The 24,402-nt window shown below is 43.7% G+C and overlaps 1 protein-coding gene and 1 non-coding gene across 3 annotated transcripts in view; both read right to left on the bottom strand.

Annotated features, from left to right (window-relative positions):
- Nucleotides 1-24,402, bottom strand: part of itga9 (integrin, alpha 9) — a 550,508-nt gene that overhangs the window by 108,635 nt on the left and 417,471 nt on the right. For both annotated transcript variants that reach the window (XM_068032283.1, XM_068032284.1), the window contains one exon: nt 18,754-18,833. In XM_068032283.1, coding sequence (XP_067888384.1) covers nt 18,754-18,833 — 80 coding nt within the window. The remainder of the gene's footprint in view (nt 1-18,753; nt 18,834-24,402) is intronic.
- Nucleotides 8,677-8,788, bottom strand: LOC137370366 (U5 spliceosomal RNA). Its single transcript, XR_010975127.1, has one exon. It is a non-coding gene; the product is annotated as a U5 spliceosomal RNA (small nuclear RNA).

Genomic DNA, 24,402 nt, shown 5'->3' with positions numbered 1-24,402 from the left:
TGTCCTGTTGCAGTTGATTGGTATCATCTTCACTGTCTGCCACACCTCCAAGTTTGGTCTCATCAGCAAATTGTGAAATTTTACTCTATATTCCCATATCCAAGTCATTTATGTATAATCAAAAAATTCAGTGGTCCTAGCACTGAACCTTGGGGAACACTGATGTCTACCATCCTCCAGTCTGAGTAAAAAACATTGAACACAACTCGCTGTTTTCTGAAATAAAAACAAGAAATGCTGGAAATACTCAGCAGGTTTGGCAGCATCTGTGGAGAGAGAAGCAGAGTTAACGTTTCAGGTCAGTGACCTTTCATCAGAACTGTTTTCATCGCTGTTTTCTGTCCTTAAGCCAATTTTTAATCCAAGCTGAAACTGACCCTCAATTTTGGTAACCAGCCTTCTATATGGCACTTTGTCAAAGGGTGGAATTTTATGCTATCCCCTGTGGCGGGTTTGGAGGCAGGGAGAGCATATAATTGGGTCTGGTGGTGGCAGAAACCTGCCACCTTCCTGCCTCCAACAAAATAAGTCTGGGGTAGGAAGGCCTGTGAATCACATGGAAGGCCCGCCGCTGTCCATTTAAGTGCCTAATTGACACTTGATTTGGCAGACCACCCATAGAAGGGATATCGCGGGGTTCTCGGCGTCGCTTTTTCTGTAGGTCAAGACCTCATGTCGCCGGATAAAATCCCAGCCACAGACTTTCTTAAAATCCATACAGACAATATCCATTGCTTCCCCTTCATCAACCTTTGCTGTTACAACATCAAAAAAATCAATTAGACTAGTCAAGAACGATTTTCCTTTTACAAATGTGTACTGGCTCTCCCTAATTAACTCATACCTCTCCAAGTTCCTGTTGATTTTATTTCCCTGATTATTGTTTCTAAAATCATACCCACCACAGATGTTAAAATGACCAGCCTGTAGTTACTAAGAATGTCTTGCACCCTTTCTTGAATAAGGGTACCACATTTGCCATTCCAATCCTCTGGCACCTCACCTGTATCTAGGGAAGACTGGAGGACTATGACAAGCCCTTCTGCTATCTCCCTCCCACTTCTTTTAGCAACCTGGGATGCAAGCTATCTGGACCAGGCGACCTATCCATTTTAAGCATAGCCAGCCTTTCCAGTACATCCTGCCTATCAATTTTCACCTCACCTATTACCTCCGTTTCTATTGATATTTTGTCAGCATCCTCTTCCGTAGTAAACACTGATACAAAGTACTCATGATGTACTCTAGTATTGCCCTGTGCCTCTAAGCATCTATCATCCTCTTTGTCCTTAATAAGACCCACTCCACCTCTTACTACCCACTTACTATTTACATGCTGGTAGAAGATTTTGGGGTTCCATTTAATGTTAACTGCCATTCAATTCTTATATTCTCTCTTTGTCAGTCTTATTTTCCTCTTCACTTCCCTCTCAACTAATTGTATTTGGCCTGGTTCGCGCTTGAAGAAGTCACCTGACATGCATCATACACTCTCTTTGTTTCATCATATTCTCCATCACCCTCGTCATCCAGGGAGCCCTGGCTGTGGTTCCCTTACCTTTCACCTTTGTTGGAATGTACCTAACCTGGAGCTGAAACATTTCCTCCTTAAAGATCACTTATTGTTTCATGACAGTTTTCCCTGTCAATCTTTGGTTCCATTTTACCCTGGCTAGATCCCCTCTCTTCCCATTGAAATTAGCCCTCTTCCAATTTAGTAGCTTTACTTTACATTGTTCCTTGAATTTCTCCATTACTAATCCAAATCTTATGATACAATGATCAATCTTATCCAAGTGTTGCCCCACAGACACTTGGTCCACTTGGCCCACCTTGTTCCCCAGCACCAGATCCAGCAATGCCTTCTTCCTAGTTGGACCGAGAACATACTAGTCAAGGAAGTTCTCCTGAACACATTTCAGAAATTCCTCCCCCCAATATCACCACTCTACAGTTCTTGCACGTCTCTGATTTCCCGGCAGATTTGCCCCTCTATCTCTCTCTCACTATTTGGAGGCCTATAAAATGCCCCCAGTAGCGTGATCATTCCCTTTTTGCTTCTCAACTCTAATCAAATGGATCCTGTCTTTGTCCCCTCAAGGACGTCTTCCATTTCTCAACACTACAACGCCTTCCCTAATCAGTATTAACACCCAACCTCTCTGTTTTCCTTCCCTATATTTTCTGAACACTTTGTATCCTTGAATATTAAGTGCCCAGTCCTCACCATTTTTAAGCCACATTTCCGTTACTGCATCATATTCCCACACGGCTAACTGTGCTTGTAGCTCACCAACCTTATTCACCATACTTTGTGCGTTTACATACATGCATTGTAACCCTGTCTTTATATTCGTTGTCGTCCTTCTTAGTCTGCCCTTATTCAATATGGCACTACTTCCTTCTCCAGTACAATCCAACCCTCTCACTCCTTTATGTACCTATTCCTCTTTTCTACTTCTATATGCTGGTGTCTATCCCCCTCCTGCAGAATACTTGATAAAAATGATACTGCATTCCCATTGGAAGCAGCACTTACAAAGCTGTAGCCTCATCTCCGACTGGTGGACCCTGCAAGCAGCCACCCACATTGGGAGAGCAAGATCATGGAAGATACACAGTATAATTGGTTAGTGTGTGTTTTCCTGGCTCTGGATGAGTGTCCAGACAATGCTGAAGGGGAAGATTCATGTTTAAATTCCAGGATGCAAAGGGGTCCCTTCCCTTTAGTGAAGACACATTAATAGAAGAAGGGATGCCTGAAGTAACTGGTCTTCACTGCTGCAGCATATCTAATACTCATTTTTGAATGGCAGGAAATACACGTAGAAGCAAAGGAGGTGACTTCCCAAGGGAATTCTCCCGCCTGTCCACCAAAACTTTAATGGAAGAGCCATGGAAACCTTGGAAGAATGACAAGTTGTTTTTCTGGATTTTCCACTGCTCTTTGTGAAAGTTAGGATGGACGACTGAGATAACCCCAAGGAAATTCACTCGAAATTGTTTTTTTTTAAAAACATAGATAATAATGAAAAGAACTACTGCCCCAATAATGCAGCATTCAGTGTGAAGTCCTTTGACCCATTCAAACAGCACAACAAACAACAAATTTATGACATTTTGTAGAATAGGATTGTTAACAGAGAAAGATTTTTGTATCATGACATGCTGTTTAGTTTTTTATTCAATTCCCTTAACAGCAGCACTCACAATCTGAGTAGACGATAGGAGATGAAAAACATGTTTTGTCCCAATGTAACATGCCAAGTGAAGTCAGTAATGAAAGAATTTGCATTTATATAGCACTTTTCATGTCCTTAGGACATCCCAAAACACTTCACTGTCACTGGATTACCTCTGCAGTGTAGTCACCATCGTAAAGAAAGCAAAAACAGTGGCAGTAGATCCCACAAACAGCCACAAAGGTAAATGAGCAGGTAATCAGCTTTTAATAATGTTGCTTGAAGGTTGAATGTTGGCCAGGACAACCCTCCAACTCTTTCAATAGTGCCATGGAATTTTACATCCCACCCAAACAGAAAGATGTCTCAAGTAAAATACAGCACCTCCAACAAGGCAGCACTCCCTCAGTGTTGTACAATACTATCTCTGCTGTGCTTTTACTGAGTCAGTGTCAAGAGAGCAGCACAATGCACACACACTATCAGGGCAGACATTACAATGAGTACAAGCCAAACGTGACACCTTCACCTGAAAGACCACCTTGAGACTGCATTCAGTGTACCAAGGAAGAAACTGTTCCATTGCAGGAAACTAAGAAAATCTGAAAGCAGCACTTGTAGATGTTACTGATTTTAACTATAGAAAGTCTATAGAAAGAAGGGTAAATTGGTAAATAAAAGGGTAAAGGCTGTCATCTTATTTTACAACTATTATGTTGGATAACATCGATCCATAGCTTCATTTTTATACATCAAATCACTAAATTAATTCAATTAGCACTCTTAGCTTTTGAGAACTAAATCTTCCATCTTGACAGGCAATGTAGTGGGAATCCTATGTGAGTTAGGGATGCCAACCCTCCCTGGATTGCCCGGGTGTCTCCTGATATGGCGCATAAATCTACTTGGTGTTGCTGTTAGCGGCCTGGGGGACATACACACTTTACAGTTCCCACCCCACTTGCGAAATTACCAACTATTGCTCATGGAAGACTCCGACTCTATGATGTCACCAAACCCCACCACCACACAGAGCCAGGGACCCCCATGTGAGCCAGAAACAGTCGGGACAGTCAGCAATCAGTGAGTGGCCAGGAACTGAGAGGAGACGGGGGGGAAATGGGGTCTCGGGCCCAGAAAGTGAGTCTGGGGAATGGGGTGATTGGGGCCTGAGCAGAGACGAGAGAGGGAATGAAGATGGGACAGAGAATGAGACTGCAGGATGGAATATTGGCCCTCAAGCAGAGGTTAGAGAAGAGACTAGGGATCGGGGAAGTGGGGTAGCGATGGGGAGCGGAGATAGGGAGTTCAAACGGAAAGGAGTGGGGGGTGGGGGGTGGACGATGGGCTGAGCATGCGCACCAGAATTTTCTGTAAAGACAGAAGCAGCAGCAGCTACACAATGAGTGAGAGGAGCACAGAGAGAGGAGCAGCCAGTAAAGGGCTGAGTGAAAACTGGGATATTAACTGTGGCTAAACAGTGAAATATTCTTTCCATTGGTGGGAGAATGGGAACAAGTGGACGAAGACTGAGGATTCTCATTAAAGGAACCAAGGAGTAAGGGAGAAGGAACGGTCTTGAACTAAGGACTATTAAACCATGAAATGCTTCATCACAAGTGGCTACTGAAGTCGAGACCAAAACATAATTTAAAAGGGAATGGGGCTGGGGAGAGTGGAGTTACAGGAATGGCCTCTTCCTGTGCTCCAATTTCCATCAATAAATGAAAACTTTCCTTTATGGAGTCTGAGCCCATCAGTGATTTAGAAATGTTAGTGCTGAGTTATGTTTAGAATAGTGTGTCCTGTGAGAAGTGCCCCAAATACTGAGCCTAGTGCACTTTGTGTAATCTCTTGGTTTGGTTCAGCTGTTTGTATTGTGTGATGTTCAAGTACAGTTTGGTTCTGACTGAGACTCCAGGTTCAGAGTTCTCACCTTCATACAGAAGTTGAGTTCAAGCCAGAGACCAAGGGATAGTGAGACAGATGGAGCCAGTTAAAAGTGGCATTGACAGGCGAACCTGAGCACATCCATGGGCAGTGCAGTGGGATTCTGGTTTAGTTTCAACGGGTGATAAGACTAATGCTAGTTAAAGGTAAGATATCAGGCTGTTACATCTATTACTTCCAGTTACATATGGGATATAGTGAGTTATTCTATTATTTGTGACTTTGAGGGGAATCTGAGTGTTACCAGAATTACTATTAGTTATTGGTGCGATTTCAGTGAGTTTTTATTAGTTACTGGAGGAAACAAAGTTCCTCCATCTTCTGGTTTCTCCTCTGAAAAGTGCACCACAATCTCTGGTTCCTCGCATTCCCACCTTCATGTTCCCTTCTTCCCTTGCACACGGGTGCCCACCTGATTCTCAGAGCTTCTTGCTCAAAGTTGCTGGCATGAAACCACAAGTAAAGATACTGAACATCAGGGACCCAACCGTTATCATGTAAATACAATAACATTTGAAGATGTCATGTGATTAGATGTCACATGATCAGATGTCATGTGATTAGATGTCACATGTCAGTGATCAAAATGTTAAATGCTCCAACCAGAGTTGGGAACCCGAATGAAAGTTTGAGACTTTTTCAAAAATGTTTTCATGGGATTTGGGCATCGCTGTCTAGGCCGGCATTTGTTGCTCATCCTTAATTGCCTTGAGAAGGTGGTGGTGAGCTGCCTTCTTGAACCGCTGCAGTCAATTTGGTGTAAGTACATCCACAGTGCTGTTAGGAAGGGAGTTCCGGGATTTTGACCCAGCAATAGTGAAGGATGCCGATATAGTTCCAAGTCAGGATGGTGTGTGGCTTGGAGGGGAACTTGCAGATGGTGGTGTTCCATGCGTCTGCTGCCCTTGTCTTTCTAGGTGGTACAGGTCGCAGGTTTGGAAGGTGCTGTCGAAGGAGCCTTGGTAAGTTGCTGCAGTGCATCTTTTAGATGGTACACTCTGCTGCCACTGTGCGCCAGTGGTGGAGTGTGTTAATATTTAAGATGGTGGATGGGGTGTCAATCAAACAGCTGCTTTGTCTTTGATGGTGCCGAGCTTCTTGAGTATTGTAGGAGCTGCACTCATCTAGACAAGTGGAGAGTACTCCATCACACTCTTGACTTGTGTCTTGTAGATTGTGGAAAGGCTTTAGGGACTCAGGAGGTGAGTTACTTGCCACGTAATTCCCAGCCTCTGACCTGCACTTGTAGCCACAGTATTTATATGGCTGCTCCAGTTCAGTTTCTGGTCAATGGAAACCCCCAGGATGTTGATGGTGGAGCATTAAGAATTTTAAATACTGTTGAACATGAAGAGAAGATGTTTAGATTCTCTGTTGTTGGAGATGCTCATTGCCTGGCACTTGTGTGGCATGAATGTTACTTGTCACTTATCAGCCCAAGCCTGGATGTTGTCCAGGTCTTGCTGCATGCGGGCACGGACTACTTCAGTATTGAAGGAGTTACCGAGCCATTATGGGCATTGAAGTCCCCCATCCAAAGTACATTCTGTGCCCTTGCTACCCTCAGTGCTTCTTCCAAGTGGTGTTCAACATGGAGGAGTACTGATTCATCAGCTGAGGGAGGGCAGCAAGTAGTAATCAACAGGAGGTTTCCTTGTCCATGTTTGACCTGATGTCATGAGACTTCATGGGGCCTGGAGTTAATGTTCATGTCTCCCAGGGCCATTCCCTTCTGACTGTATACCACTGTGCTACCACCTCTGTTGGGTCTGTCCTGCTGATGGTGTGTACATAGCCTGGGATGGTAATGGAGGAGTCTGGAACGTTAGCTGTAAGGTATTCTTTTGGGCCTCCTTATCTCGAGAGACAATGGATACGCGCCTGGAGGTGGTCAGTGGTTTGTGAAGCAGCGCCTGGAGTGGCTATAAAGGCCAATTCTGGAGTGACAGGCTCTTCCACAGGTGCTGCAGAGAAATTTGTTTGTTGGGGCTGTTGCACAGTTGGCTCTCCCCTTGCGCCTCTGTCTTTTTTCCTGCCAACTACCAAGTCTCTTCGACTCGCCACAATTTAGCCCTGTCTTTATGGCTGCCCGCCAGCTCTGGCGAATGCTGGCAACTGACTCCCACGACTTGTGATCAATGTCACACGATTTCATGTCGCGTTTGCAGACGTCTTTATAACGGAGACATGGACGGCCGGTGGGTCTGATACCAGTGGCGAGCTCGCTGTACAATGTGTCTTTGGGGATCCTGCCATCTTCCATGCGGCTCACATGGCCAAGCCATCTCAAGCGCCGCTGACTCAGTAGTGTGTATAAGCTGGGGATGTTGGCCGCTTCAAGGACTTCTGTGTTGGAGATATAGTCCTGCCACCTGATGCCAAGTATTCTCCGAAGGCAGCGAAGATGGAATGAATTGAGACGTCGCTCTTGGCTGGCATACGTTGTCCAGGCCTCGCTGCCGTAGAGCAAGGTACTGAGGACACAGGCCTGATACACTCGGACTTTTGTGTTCCGTGTCAGTGCGCCATTTTCCCACACTCTCTTGGCCAGTCTGAACATAGCAGTGGAAGCCTTACCCATGCGCTTGTTGATTTCTGCATCTAGAGACAGGTTACTGGTGATAGTTGAGCCTAGGTAGGTGAACTCTTGAACCACTTCCAGAGCGTGGTCGCCAATATTGATGGATGGAGCATTTCTGACATCCTGCCCCATGATGTTCGTTTTCTTGAGGCTGATGGTTAGGCCAAATTCATTGCAGGCAGACGCAAACCTGTCGATGAGACTCTGCAGGCATTCTTCAGTGTGAGATGTTAAAGCAGCATCGTCAGCAAAGAGGAGTTCTCTGATGAGGACTTTCCGTACTTTGGACTTCGCTCTTAGATGGGCAAGGTTGAACAACCTGCCCCCTGATCTTGTGTGGAGGAAAATTCCTTCTTCAGAGGATTTGAACGCATGTGAAAGCAGCAGGGAGAAGAAAATCCCAAAAAGTGTGGGTGCGAGAACACAGCCCTGTTTCACACCACTCAGGATAGGAAAGGGCTCTGATGAGGAGCCACCATGTTGAATTGTGCCTTTCATATTGTCATGGAATGAGGTGATGATACTTAGTAGCTTTGGTGGACATCCGATCTTTTCTAGTAGTCTGAAGAGACCACGTCTGCTGACGAGGTCAAAGGCTTTGATGAGATCAATGAAAGCAATGTAGAGGGGCATCTGTTGTTCACGGCATTTCTCCTGTATCTGACGAAGGGAGAACAGCATGTCAATAGTCGATCTCTCTGCACGAAAGCCACACTGTGCCTCAGGGTAGACGCGCTCGGCCAGCTTCTGGAGCCTGTTCAGAGCGACTCGAGCAAAGACTTTCCCCACTATGCTGAGCAGGGAGATTCCACGGTAGTTGTTGCAGTCACCGCGGTCACCTTTGTTTTTATAGAGGGTGATGATGTTGGCATCGCGCATGTCCTGGGGTACTGCTCCCTATATGATTCTATAAGTATGATAGGTATGATTCTATAAGTATGACTATGTCAGGCTGTTTTTTTTTTCACTAAAAGCAGGGCCACAAAAAATTGTTCAAAACTCTGAGCGCTTCTCTCCACGGAAATCTTTAGTAAAAGGCGAAAGATTTATACGATCTGAAGAAAAACCAGAGTAAGCTGTTGCTTGACAAGTTTGTGAGACAGCTCTCCCAATTTTGGCACAAGTTCCCAGATGTTAATGGGGAGGACTTTGGTGCCTGGGTCGATGTTGGGTGGTCCGTCTTGTTTTATTCTCATTCGACTTTTCTACAGTAGTTTGATACAACTGAGTGGCTTGCTAGGGCGGCACAGTGGCGCAGTGGTTAGCACCGCAGCCTCACAGCTCCAGTGACCCAGGTTCAATTCTGGGTACTGCCTGTGTGGAGTTTTGCAAGTTCTCCCTGTGTCTGAGTGGGTTTCCTCCGGGTGCTCCGGTTTCCTCCCACAGCCAAAAGACTTGCAGGTTGATAGGTAAATTGGCCATTAGAAATTGCCCCTAGTATAGGTAGGTGGTAGGGGAATATAGGGACAGGTGAGGATGTGGTAGGAATGTGGGATTAGTGTAGGATTAGTATAAATGGGTGGTTAATGGTTGGCACAGACTTGGTGGGCCGAAGGGCCTGTTTCAGTGCTGTATCTCTAAATCAAAAAAAAAATCAAAAACCATTTCAGAGGGCAGTTTACAGTCACATATGGGTCTGGAGTCATAGATATGCCAGGCCAGGTAAGAACAGCAGATTTCATTCTCTAAAGGGCATTAGTGAACCAGATGGATTTTTATGACAATCCAGTAGTTTCATGGTCACCATTACTGACACCAGCTTTTTATTCCAGATTTATTAATTGATTGAATTCAAATACATTACTGTTAAATAGTATTACTAAAGTGTTACTGCTAAATTGGGTAGTCCCTGAGCTATGCTAACACAGAATGACAGAAGTGAAAGTGATCACTTTATGATTGTAAGGGTGCAATCTACTTATAGAAACATTCAGCCAATTTGCATAATTGGTGTTAGAATAAACTCAAATTATTAACACAAGAATGACAGTTTTAACTGTAGTTAATTTCTGACTCAGTTTCCTTGGTGATGACACTAGCTTGAACTTCCCTTCAACACATGAACATGTTCCATCAACATTACTGAGTGCTTCAGAATCTTGTTTTTAGTTCAGCTCTGGATAATAAAAAAACTTGTTTCACATACATATATACGTGAAGAGGACGAACAGAAATGTCACTAACTGGCTGGTGAATTGGTGGTATTTTTTCTCCGTGCCTGTGTTTATATCTTTATTCAGTAACTATGGAATCCTTCTTTATGAACTGAAACTGCAAATTGTTTCCAATCCTGCTTTTAATCAGCAGGGAGTAACCTCTTGACTTTAACATGTACTGGAAAGGTCAACCAAACCCAACTAAATGCCTGAAGTGACCTAAAATGACCTGAACTGGGCCATTTTTGGTTGAAATACAAATACCAAAATTTAGCCCATCTTGACCCCTTCAATATAAAATTGCAGCATGCATACTTATGGGCATATGAATGTGCAAAGTCATTAATGAGAATAAACTATTTGGTCCACTGAAGCTAATTCTTATAATAAATCTTTTTTGCCATCATGTTTTCTATTTGGAACAAGCTCAGTGTTTTACATGATTAATTATTCCAAATATTTATCACTCTAAATTTGGCTTGCCAACCCTCCAGGATTGGCCTGGAGTCTCCAGGAATTGAAGATTAATCTCCTGGACACTATTGCCAATCAGCCCCGCAGAAAAATCAAAGGAGCATCAAAAAAACCTTTTTGTTCATTTTCTTTGAACAATTCCTTTCATTAGTTATAAAAGTAACTAAAAAAAAAAATTACAGGGCCACGGGGAAAGAGCTGGGGAATGGGACTGATTGGATTGCTCTACAGACAGTCAGCATGGAGTTGATGGGCTGAATGGTCTCCTTCAGTGCTGTTATGACTCTATGTCTGCAATGTTGACAGACATCAAGAGAATATAGGCAAGCTGCTGGAATGGGTGACACGTGGCAGAAGTGTGAAGTGATGCATTTTAGTAGGAAGAATGAGGAGAGATAATATAAACTAAAGGTTGCAATTCTAAAGCAGGTGCAGGAACAGAGACTTGGGGGTATATGTGCAAAAATTGTTGAAGGTGGCAGGGCAGGCTGAGAAAGTGATTAAAAAGACATGTGGAATCCTAGTCTTTATAAATAGAGGCACTGGCTACAAAATCAAGATCATAAGAAATAGGAGCAGGAGGAGGCCATTCAGCCCCTCCAGCCTGCTCCACCACTCAATAAGATCATGGCTGATCTGATCATTGCCTCAACTCCACATTCCTGCCTGCCCCCATAACTTGGACTCCCTTGTAGATGAAAAATCTAACTCAGCCTCGAATATATTCAATGACCCAGCCTCCACTGCTCTGAGATAAAGATTGCCAAAGATTAATGACCCTCAGAGAAGAAATTCCTCATCTCCATCTTAACTGGGAGACCCTTTATTCTAAAACTGTGCCCCCTAGTTCTAAATTCCCCCACGAGGAGAAACATCTTCTCAGTATCAACCCTGCAATGCCCCCTCAGAATTTTACATGTTTCAATAAGATCATTCTCTCACTCTGCTAAACCCCAATGAGTATAGGCCCAACCTTTCCTCATAAGACAACCTTTCATCCCAGGAATCAGTCTAGTGAACCTTCTCCAAACTGCCTCCAATGCAAGTATTTCCCTCCGTAAATAAGGAGGCCAAACTGTACACAGTCCTCTGGGTGTGGTCTCACCAACTCCCTGGACAGTTGTAGGAAGATTTCCCTACTTTTATACACCAACCCCCTTGCAATAAATGCCAACATTCCATTTGCCTTCCTGATTAATTGCTATACCTGCATGCTAACTTTTTGTGATTCATGTACAAGGACACCCAGAACCCTCTCCACAGCAGCATTCTGTAGCCTCTCTCCATTTAAATAATATTTTGCTTTTCTATTCTTCCTACGGAAATGGATGACCTCACATTTTCCCACATTATACTCCATCTTCAAAATTTTTGTCCATTCACAGTAACCTTTCTTTATCGCTTTGCAGACTCTGCGTCCTGCTCACAACTTGTTTTCCCACCTATCTTTGTATTGTCAACAAATTTGGCTACAATACACTCTTCTTTCATCCAACTCATTAATATAGATTGTAAATAGTTGAGGCCCCAGCATTGATCCCTGTGGCAACCAACTAGTTAGTTTGCCAACCTGAAAATGGCCCATTTATCCTCCCTCACAGTTTCCTGTTCGTGAGCCAATCCTCGATCCATATTATCCACAACACCATGAGCTCTTATCTTGTGTAGTAGCCTTTAATGTGACACCTTATCCAATGCTTTTTGGAAATCCAAATACACTACATCTACTGGTTCCCCTTTATCCACCCTGCTCATTACATCCTCAAAGAACTCGAATAAATTTGTCAAACACAATTTCTCTTTCATAAAACCATGTTGACTCTGCTTGATTGAATTTTGACTTTCTACATGTCCTGCTATTACTTCCTTAGTGAAGGATTCCAGAATTTTCCCAATGACAGATGTGAGGCTAACTGTCCTATCGTGTCCTGGTTTCTATCTCCCTCCTATCTTGAATAGGGACATATATTTGCAGTTTTCCAATCCGCTTGGACCTTTCCAGAATTTAGGGTATTTTGGAAAATTACAGCCAATGCATCCACTATCTCTGTAGCCACTTCTTTTAAGATGCTAGGATGCAGGCCATCAGGTCCAGGGGACTTGTCAGCCTACAGTCCCATTAGTTTTCTGTGTATATTTTCTCTCGTGATAGTGATTGTTTTAAGTTCCTCCCTTCCTTTTTCCCCTTGATTTTCTACTATTCTTGTGATGCATTTATTGCCTTCTACAGTGAAGACTGATACAAAATATTTGTTCAAAGTCTTTGCTATTTCCTTCTTTCCCATTATCCTCTAAGGGACCAATGATTACTTCAGCTACTCTTTTCCTTTTTATATACTTGTAGAAGCTTTTACTGTCTGTTTTTATATTTCTTGTTGCTTACACTCATATTCTAATTTCTCCCTCTCTTTTTTTAGCCATCCTTTGCTGCTTTCTTAAATTTTCCCAATCTTCTGGCCTACCATTAATCTTTGAAGAATTGTACACCTTTACTTTCAATCTGATACCATCCTTAACTTCCTTAGTTTATCATGGATGGTTCATCTGTCTTGTAGAATCCTTCTTTCTCAATGGAAAATATATTTGTTGAGAGTTATCAAATGTCTTTTTAAATGTCTGCCACTGCTTACGTACTGTCTTACATTTTAACCTAGTTTCCCAGTCCACCTTAGCCACCTCTGTCTTCATACCTTTGCAATTGCCTTTATTAAACTTTAAGACATGAGTTTCAAACGCACATTTCTCACCTTAAAACTGAATGTGAAATTCTATCATGTTATGACCACTCTTCCCTCGAGAACCCTTTACCATGAGATCATTAAATAATCCTGTCTCATTGCACATTGTGAAGTCTTAAATAGCCTGTTACCTGGTTGGTTCTGTAATGTATTATTCTGAGAAACTGCCCTGAATACACTCATGAACTCATCCTCAATGCCACCTTTGCCAATTTGATTTATCCAATCTATACGAAGATTAAAATCTCCCACAATTATTACAGTACCTTTCTTACCAGCCTCCATTATTTATTGATTTATACTCCTTCCTAGAGTGTAGCTACTGTTAGGAGGCCTATAAACTATGCCCACCAATGACTTCTTCCCCTTGCTATTTTTTATCTCCAATCTGATTCTACATCTTGATATTCCAACCCAAGATCATTTCTCACTACTGTACTCATCATTATTAACAGAGCTACCCACCTCCTTCTCCTTTCTTTCTATTCTTTCAAAATGACAAATGCCTTTGAATAATCACTTCTCAGCCTTGGTCACCTTGCAACCAAATTTCGGCAATAGCCATCATATCATACCCATTTATTTCTAATTGTGCCATCAATTCATCCTGTTACGAATGCTGCATGTATTCATATAAAGATCCTTTAATTCTATCTTTTGACCATTTTTCCCTACTCTGACCCTACTTCTGGTGCACTCTTACGCTTGTACTCTGTGTCCCTTTCTGTCGCACACTGGTTATCATTACCAATATCGCTACCCTGCATTATTGTCTTGTTCTTTCTCTTAAACTTTCCCCTCATTGAATGGTGGGACAGGCCCGAGGGGCTTAATGGCCTACTCCTGTTCCTATGTACCTGAACCCTCACCCCAACTATTCAGTTTACAGCCATCTCTACAGCCCTAGTTATCTGATTTGCCAGAACATTGGTCCCAGCGCGATTTAAGTGAAGCCAGTCCCAATGGAACAGCTTCCTCTTTCCCCAGTTGTGGCCCTTAGCTGCTCATATTTCCTTAGCAGAACCTCTTTCTTAGTCCTACCTATGTTATTGGTACCTACATTGATGACTAACTGAATCCTTCCCCTCCTACTCCAAGTTCCTCTCCAGCCCCAAGGAGATGTATTTAACCCTGGAAATGGGCAGGCAACGCAGCCTTCGGGACTCTTGCTCTGCTGCAGAGAACAGTATCTATCCCCCTAACTATATTGCCCCTACTACTACAACATCTCTTTTTACTCCCCAACTTGAATGGCCCTCTGTATCACAGTGTTGTGGTCACTTTGCTCATCCTCCCTGCAGTCCCTGTTCTCATCCACACAGATTGCAAGAACATCCAACCTGTTGGACAAGTGCGAGGGTTGAAGTTCCCCCAGTGCTATCTCCTGGATCCCCATACCTGCCTCACTCATAGTCACACCCTCCTATCCCTGACCATGGACCAAATCTGAAGTACTAAACCTAAAGAGTGTGACTGCCTTCTGGAACATAGTGTCCAGGTAACTTGCCCCCTCCCTGATGCATTGAAATGTCCAAAGCTCGGATTCCAGCTCACCAACTCTGAGCTACAGACATGGTTGCTATGGACCACATTGGTGTTCACCAGCTCCCACATGCTGCAGCCACAGCACACCACCTGCCCTGTCACCTCTATTGTATTTTATTTAACTAATTAGGATTTCAAGTTTTGATATATCATTCAATAATTATCTGTAGCTATATTAAATATCTCCCCAGTCATAGTTTAAACGACTGTCCTAGTTTAAAGAGAAAATAAAACCTAAAGCTCACCAAATAATAACCTACCTGCTCGCCTAAATACTGCCTCCTGACCTCAGCTCTCAGGTCTCGCTGTCTTTTGTTCCATCTCTTGCACTGCTCCTCATTTCTTAAAATAACAGAACAGCATCTCTTCCCTCCACTGTGTCGAATTCCCTCACTCACCAGATTCCCTAACTAACTACCCTGTAGACACGTTATAATGAACCTTTATAAGACACTGGTTCCGCCTCAGCTGGAGTACTGCATGCAACTCTGGGCAACACACTTTAGGAAGCATGTGAAGGCTTTAAAGTGGGTGCAGAAAAGTTTTACAAGAATGGTTCCAGGGTTATGGGACTTCAGATATGTAGATAGACTGAAGAAGCTGCAGGTGCTATTAATCAAAACAACAAATGTGCATTTTTGTGAAGAAGCTTCAAATGAGAAGATTAATTTATTGACTTACTTTCTCATCCCTATATTGGGACACTGATTTCGTGTCCTAAAAATACCTGGCATTTTTTTTGTTTGCATAGGTAGTTGGTGTTTGCCCGCATACTTGCTGTAGCAATGCGGAGTATTCGGATAGATGTCCATCTATCAGGAGTGATCTTGATCGCTCTCTCTCCCACTTCTCTCTGTGTCTATCTCTCTCTCCCCCTCCTTCTCTGTGTTCCTCTCTCTGTGTCATCCACCCCTCTCTGTGTCGCCTCTCTCTCTCTGTTTGCCCCCTTTCAGTCCCCTCCCCGTGTCCCACCTCCTCTCCCTGTCCCCACTATGTCTCTCTCTCTCTCCCTGCCCCCACCTTGCTCTCTCTCTCTGACCCCCCCACCCCCACTCTATCCCTCTCTGTCTCCCTCTCTCTTTCTTTCTTTCTGACAGTTGCAGACAGTGGAAACTCACAGCTGAACAGCATCATGGTTGGTCCGTTCTTTTAAAAATAATCAGCAGTCAGTTTCACAGCTGACATGTGCTTAGAGCAGAGACAGCGCTTCTGAACCATGGACAAGTTTGTGGTTTTCTGGAGGGTTCCGGTTTTTTTTGAAAGCCCGCCGGAAAACCATAAACTTGTCCAAGGTTCGGAAGCACTGTCTCTGCTTTAAGCACCTGTCAGCTGTGAAACTGACAGCTGCAATTTTTTCTTATGTTGGTCTGCTCAGAAAGATCCCTGAAATTACTAGTCACAGACCTCAAAATATTTTACCATGGACACTGGTGTCCATGTACAGACACATTGCAGGCTCCTGTTACAGACCTTCCTCAGCCATGCCCCACTCTATCCCTAGGGACCTCTTCAGCCTCAAATGCCTGTCCATATTTCCACTTTGGTCTCATCTGCAATGCCCCTCCCTCAGTACCACTTTCATTGACAGAGCCTTCAAACATTTTGGTCTGATACTCAGACTGCTTTGTTAAATCCTTCTGCTATTGTCCCTTCTCACATGCCAACACATACCCTAGCTTTCAGTCTCTTCTAATTCTTATCCTGCAACTACACATCTATTTGTCACCTTTGGAACTTTTAGTGTGTTCAAGGTGCTTTATAAATGCAAGGTGTAGCATTACAATGGGTAAAAATTATTGCTTTTTTAAATGAAACATCTGTTTTTTATGGCAAGGGGCTGACCATGGAAAGTGTTTGAGTGCAAACAATGGCACAGGAGAGGCTTTTGTCTGTTGGTCTTATCACAGCATTTTCTGCTGGTTGCACAGAATAGCAGCAGGAAACAAGCTGTGGAGGGAGTTTACTATTTTAGTAAATGTGTTTTGATGTTTTAATTAGGCATCCACATAATCCAAATAAGAATTTGGTTCAATCCCAATTTTTCCAAATTAATTCACAAATGACAAATTATGACCACTTTGACCTGAGTATGTTATTGTTGGTTTGATCACATTTAATAATATCAAAATATTCTTCTGATTTAATGTAAGGATTATTACAGATTATTGGCAGCTCGGGGTAGACACCCCGAAACACAATCAAACTACAGACATTTTTCAGAATTTCTGTCCAAACCATTTAGAATGGTGACAGCATCTGAATGAGTTATGGAACAAAAAATGAATCTCACACGAGGGGACATATTTTTATCGAGTCATTGGGCCTCAATGTTATCAGACGGTAAAAAACACATGTTAAATGATCAGGCAATGCATTCCAGATCATAACTCACTGTGAGAAAAATGGTTCCTCATCTCACCTCTGGCTCTTTTGCCAAATATCTTAAATCTGTGTCCTCTGGTTACCGACTCTTCTGCAAGTGGAATCAGTTTCTGAAGAAGGGTCACTGACCTGAAACGTTAACTCTGCTTCTCTCTCCACAGATGCTGCCAGACCTGCTGAGTATTTCCAGCATTTCTTGTTTTTATTTCAGTTTCTCTTTACCTACTCTATCAAAACACTTCATGATTTTGAACGCCTCTATTTAACTTTCCTTAACGTTCTCTACTCTAAGGAAAAGAATCCCACTTTTCTAGTTTCTCCACATAACTCAAGTCCCTCATCCTCGGTATCATTCTAGTAAATCTCCTCTGCACCCTCTCTACATCCTTGATTCCGTTCGCAATGTGTGGTGCCTAACCAGTAATTTAAAAAGGTTTAGCACGAGTCCCTTACTTTTGTACTTTATACCTCAGTTTATATTAACAATGGATCCAATATGTCTTTGTAATAGCCTTATCAATCTACCACCTTCAAAGATTTCTGTACATAAACCCCCAGGTCTCTCTGTTCCTGCACCCCTTCCAAATTGTACCAAGTAGTTTATAACGCTTCCTTTCATTCTTCCTTCCAAAATGCATTACTTTGCAATTTTCTGCATGCAATTTTATCTGCCATGTTTCTGCCATTTTATCAATCTGTCCATTTCCTCCTGCAGTCCATTACTATCCACCTTACTGCTTACTACATTTCCAAATTTTGTGTCATTAAAACTTAGAAATTATGCTCTCTAAACCCAAGTCCAGGTCATTGTAACATATATTAAAAAGAGGCATGGTTCTAATACAGACCGTTGGGACACATTATAACAGAAATAGTGTAATATCTGAGTTTTTTAAACGAAGGCAGGCTGTAATGTCATTTTTGTCCATATCTTACAACCACATTCACCTAAAACAGGGGCTGTTGGGGTGGGGGTGGGGGCGGTGCAATGATACAATCCCGTATCCTGTCAGCGGCAGCCAATTAATCCTGGGCAACTGCCCCATCCCTATTAAGGATGGCCACTCACCCCCAAGAACTGCTGGTCAATCAGAGGGCCGGCAGCTCAGCAGCACCACTGGGAGTGGTGGTCACCCCTGGGGCGGCACCTGGAGGAGGGCACATCGATGGATGTGCACACTCACAACCAGGTAAGTGGAATCTGGGGGCACCACTGCCAGTCCGGCAGGTCCCCATGAATCCGGGGGTGGTTGGTGAGGGAAGGAGGTTCCATTGCCATAGGGGCAGCCATTGCTGCCAGGGGCTTCTCTGTGGTCTGAAGTGTACCCAAAAAATGAGGCCCCCACCCCCAGAGCCCGCTGGGAGGCCACCAGGGATTACCTGGCAGTTTCCCCAAGTGGCGTAGGGCCTCTCGCCGCTGGTAAAATGCCAGCCGAGGCAGGAAGAGGCCCTTAATTGGCCACTTAAGTGGTTCAATTGGGCATGGGATGGGAGAGTTGTCTGCCACCTTTCCCGCTGCTGGAAAGATGGCATGGTGGCAGGAAGACAATGGGCACTCCACTCACCGCCTTCCGTGTCATTTTGCCAGCCTTCCCGCCTCCCATCCCGTCCCCAAACGGCTGGTAAAATCCAGGACTTTGTGCTTTTCAGCAGACATTAATCTAACCAGACGATATAAAATGCTGATGGTACAAAAGAACAAAACCCAGATCACAGTAACTTCTACATTCCCCGGTGAGCCTTACCTTTGCGTTGTGATTGTGAACTCCAAACTCTCCTGCTCCCCAGACAGGTGACTTGTATCAAAAATCATGCTGAATTCATACTGCAGGGTAAAAAAAGGATTGAGATGAACAGATGAACTGATGAAATCTTATCTATCTTCCAGAGTGTTCAGGTGACTGGAGGTGCTGAGTGCTACACACTCTCATCTGTGCTGATGTATTGCAATGCAAGACAGGCACTGAGATACATCCACTATCCAGTTACCCCAGGCATTTTAATGAGCTGTCGCTGTTAACCTTTATCTTTGGTCCAAGGCAGCTCTGCCAACAATCTTGAGCTTTATCTGATCTAATATAATCTAATGGATTCCTGGGCCCCAAATTCAACAGAAAGCATAAACAACATGTGCAATGCCTTCACCAGGATACATCCCATAGTAGTTAGTGGAGGTCTGTGAGTTCAAAGCACAGCAATAAAAAAAAATTTTAATCAGTGTAACACAAAAAAAATTCTGCATGAAATTAGAAGAAATACAACAGAAAAGCTATGAATGCACTCAATGATTCAAGAACCTCTGATACATGCACATTAAACATCACACATATACAGTCCTTTGGGAGGTCACTGTAAATATCTCCAGGTGATAAATCAGGCAATGCATGCTAATCTAACCAGAGAATGGCCATGCTGTTTTAGTGCAGAGTTCCAAGTTATATGGTGGAAGTTTTAAAAATATCTTACAGTGAAAGTATTGATATGGAATGATGATCATCACAGAGATGAGGTTGTGGAATAACCCCCATTGTAATTGTTTTCTAGTTCCTGGTGTTACGTTTGAATTTCCAGGTCGCCACAGTTGACAAGGATGGAAGGATGGGGTTGGGGAGGGTAATGGGCAGTACAGGGTGGGAGGAAGGGGGTGGTGGAAAAGGAGGCAGGAAAAGGAATGAAAGAAAACCAGAAAATAACCTTGGAGGTAGCGCAGAACATTGGAGAAAACAGGAACAGCATGATTTGACATGCTGATCCTCACAGCTGATCCACTAATATGCTCTCCTGTCGAGGGATATTCCACACAGGGAGCACCCTGACTTTAATGTATAGAAAATTGTGGGTTGACCATAACAAAAAAGAAAACCTCAGCCTATCAGTTCCCACAGCATATAAACAATACACGGCAGTCAGCCAAACAGAACAGGGCCCTTCCTCCTTACCAGATCCTATATGAAAATAGCTCAGTGCTTTCTTTTTTAAAACTGTAAACAAAATTGCCTTTTTTCCCCCTCTCTTCATAGCTTCACATTTTGCAGGAGCTGCTTCCAAATGTAATCACAACACCATTAATTATAGGACCAGCTGCACAATATTTGACCCTTCACATATGTGATCTACAATGAACTCAATTATCAACATTAACGTGAGTCAGGATATATTCTTCATATAGAAATTGCTAGATGCGGAATATTCAGGTCCTGAAGGAGATATCTGCCAGACTGGGCCTGTGGCAGGTCGTGAGAGAACCAGCAAGAGAGAAAAACTTACTTGAGCTCTTCCTCACCAATCTACCTATTGCTGATGCAACTGTCCAGGACAGTGTTGGTAGGAGTGACCACTGCAAAGTCCTTGTGGAGACAAAGTTCCATCTTCACACTGCGGATGCCCTCCATCGTGTTGTATGGCATTACCACTGTACTAAATGCAATAAGTTCAGAACAGATCTAGCAATTCAAAACTGGGCATCCACGAGGTGTTTTGGGCCATCAGCAACAGCCCAATTGTATTACACCACAGTGTGTAAGCTCATGGCCTGGCATATCCCTTACTCCACCATTACCATCAAGCCAGGGGATCAGTCCTGGTTCAATGAGGAGTGCAGGAGAGCATGCCCAGGAATAGCACCAAGCATACCTAAAACGAGGTGCCAACCTGGTAAAGCTACAATGCAGGACTACATGCATGTTAAACAGCAGAAGCAGAATGCTATATACAGAGCTAAGCGAATTTTGGAATGGAGTCGTTTGCAACTTAATTGCAATCCATGAAATTTTCCATCCATTAATTCCTGATACAGATTCCCATCATGCAAAGCTCTGGAGCACTGAATTACAAAAATTAACGCCAAGTAGTTTTTTTTTAATCCTACAGAGAGTTGTAGGAATGGGATAAATGCTGGAAAAAGAATGACAAGTGTTTGATTAAAATGTTAGTGAAGTCTATAAGTCACAGAGAGATGATCAAATCGCATGTGGAGCAAGGTGCTGCTGTGAAATGGAACTGGTCAGAGCTGTAAGCGAGTGTTGTAATAATTATATGGATATCCTGAAGTTTTGTGGGATTCAGATGGAATCCATACAGGCCGTGTGAAGAAATTTGAGCTGATGGGCTGAAAGGCCTTTAGTTATTCTATACTTTTATTTATTGCTGGTTATTTATTAAAAAGTGTGTGTCTGCATGCACATCCTGTCAACTCTTCCATTATATATTTTGTGTCCACTCATCCTGGGAACTGTGCAAACTTCTCATGCTGTAATTATACTCTCACACCAGCGATGGCACTGCTGTTCTTCATTTCTGACCTAAAATGAACTGCAGAGAAGCTCCTATGCATCAATCAAATATAATTTTTTGCTTTCCAAATTAATACAAGTTGTACTATTTCATGAAAAATAATGATAAAGTATATGTAAAAACAGACAGAATGTATGACTTTAAAATGGGGACTGAATTATGTCTGCATGCCCTGGTCAAATTCTACTCTGCCTCTAACCTCATTTCACTTCAGTCCCATACTTGGGTTTCACTTTGTGTAGCCAATATCACAAGATTAATGATATCAACATATGTTAAAGGTCTTATGCATAGGATGCATTTTCTAAGTGTCACACTTCCTGAAACATTTTCCTCATCACATTTTGCTGATAGCAGCCCAACTGTTATAAATCAGCCTTTCTTCTGACTCACCATGAGAAATGTCACAGAAAATTTGCTAGTGTTTAGTGATAATCAAAGTACTTTTTTTTGTGTTTTTAAGGAATGTTTGTTGATATGGTCTCAGATTCCCAAATAATGCTTGAACAGTTTTATTGCTTTTAATCTTTGATTTTGTGCTCCTCTCTCACCTGCACTGGATACAAGGGGCTGGGCTAATTTCATTCCAACCAGGCAGCAGTGGGGAAAGACTTCCAGCTGCCCCTTCAACCCTGACCAAGGGTTAGTGTCGATTACAGATTCAACGCTGCCCCCAAGCAGGAACCCTCCACAACCAACAAAGGCAGTGCTGCAGTAGGGACAGTGCTGCAGAACCAGTAAAACTCGGCCACAGCACTTAAAGGAGCAGCACAATAACAAAGATAAATATTGGCTGCAGTATGTGTCAATAAGCGCCAGAGACCTTTTGAGAGAGGAAGAGGCCCCAAATAGGCCTCACCCACCATCACATTCAGGTCCATTATCCCTACGCCCTGAACTATACACTATCTTCTACCAGGTGGTCTCAAAGAGTGGCAGTCAAAGGGGAGCATGAGAGGGAAGAAATCTGTGTAGCCAGGTCCCATCCATAACCCTACCCCCTCCCCCCAGAACCTTCCTCTTGCACTTACATGTGGTGGGCAGGGAAGTTGCAGGCTGTGATGGTCTCGGCAGTCGGGGGAGGTAAATGTAGCTGAAGTAGAGGCAGCAGTTAGTCTTACCGCCTGACTTTGCCTTATTTTCCACCACTAACTCACCCAATTTTGGGAGGGATCGTAGAGAAAAATTTAACAGAGTGTTATGTATTTCCCCCATTTTCTCTCCACAAGGAAAGTCACACCATTACACTGGCATTGCTCGTTGATGAATTTTGTGCACCTCACTATGAGGGATATTGGTGTTGGAGAAAAGAACACTTTCTATTTCAGGAATCCATTATTATAATAAATCAGTCCCAGGTCAGGCACAGGATGCAGGGAGGCAGTGGCGTAGTGATAATGTCACTGGACTAGCAATCCAGAGTCCCAGGCTAATGCTCAGGGGACACAGTTCAAATCCCACCATGGAAGCTGGTGGAATTTAATTTCAACTAATACATCTGGATGAAAGCAAGTGGCCATGAAACCATTGTCAATTGTTGTAAAAACCCATCTAGTTTATTAATGCCCTTTAGGGAAGGAAATCTGCTGTCCTTACCTGGTCCGGCCTATACGTGACTCCAGCCCCACAGCAACGTGGTTGACGCTTAACTGCCCTCTGAAATGGCCTAGCAAGCCACTAGGTTGCATCAAGGCACTACAAAGTCTAAGAAGAGGAACGAAACCGGACGGACCACCCGGCATCGACCTTGGCACCAGAAACGATAACTACAAACCCAGCCCTGTCGACCCTGAAAAGTCCTCCTTACTAACATCAGGAGATGTGCCAAAATTGGGAGGGCTGTCCTACAGACTTGTCAAGCAACAGCCTGACAGTCAGACTCACTGAATCATACCTTCCTAGACACCACCACCACCATCACCATCCCTGGGTATGTCCTGTCCCACCGGCAGGACAGACCCACCAGAGGTGGCAGCACAGTGGTATACAGTCGGGAGGGAGTTGCCCTGGGAGTCCTCAAAATTGACTCCAAACTTCATGAAGTCTCATGGCATCAGGTCAAGCATGGGCAAGGAAATCTCCTGCTGATTACCACCTACCACCCCTCCTCAGCAGATGAATCAGTGCTTCTCTATGTTGAACACCATTTGGAACAAGCACTGAGGGTAGTAAGGGCACAAATTGTACTCTGGGTGGGGGACTTCAATGTCTATAACCGAGTGGCTCTGTAACACCACTACTGACCGGGCTGGCAAGTCCTAAAGGACATAGCTGCTTGACTGGGTCTGCGGCAGGTGGTGAGGGAACCAACAAGAGGAAAAGATTGCTTGACCCCGCACTCACCAATCTACCTGTCACAGATGCATCTGTCCATGACATTATTGGTAGCAGTGACCATCGCACAGTCCTTGTGGAGATCAAGTCCCATCTTCACACTAAGGGTACCCACCATCATGTTGTGTGGCACTACCACCGTGCTAAATCGGATAGATTTCCAACAGATCTAGCAATGCAAAACTTGACATCCATGAGGCGCTGTGGACCATCAGCAGCAGCAGAATTGTATTCAACCACAATCTGTAACCTCATGGCCCGACATATCCCCCACTCTACCATTACCATTAAGCAAGGGGACCAATCCTGGTTCAATGAAGAGTGCAGGAACGCATGCCAACAGCAGCACCAGGCATACCTAAAAATGGGGTGTCAACCTGATGAAGCTACAACACAGGACTACTTGCATGCCAAACAGCGTAAGCAGCATGTGCACGAAGGTGGACAATTAAACAACAGGAGGAGGCTCCACAAATATCCCCACCCTGAACAATGGGGGAGCCCAGCACATCAGTGCAAAAGACAAGGCTGAAGCATTTGAATCCATCTTCAGCCAGAAGCGCCGAGTGGATGATCCATCTCGGCCTCTTTCTAAGGTCCCCAGCATCACACCAGTCTTAAGACAATCTGATTCACTCCACATGATATTAAGAAATGGCTAAAGACACTGGATACTGCAAATGCTATGAGCCCTGACAACATTCTGGCAATAGTGCTGAAGACTTCGCTCCGGAACTAACTGCGCCTCTAGCCAAGTTGTTCCAGTA

Source organism: Heterodontus francisci, chromosome 5 (assembly GCF_036365525.1).
Source record: "Heterodontus francisci isolate sHetFra1 chromosome 5, sHetFra1.hap1, whole genome shotgun sequence".
Lineage (NCBI taxonomy): Eukaryota > Metazoa > Chordata > Chondrichthyes > Heterodontiformes > Heterodontidae > Heterodontus > Heterodontus francisci.
Note: the sequence above shows the minus strand (reverse complement) of the source record. Positions and strands in the feature narration are given on the sequence as shown.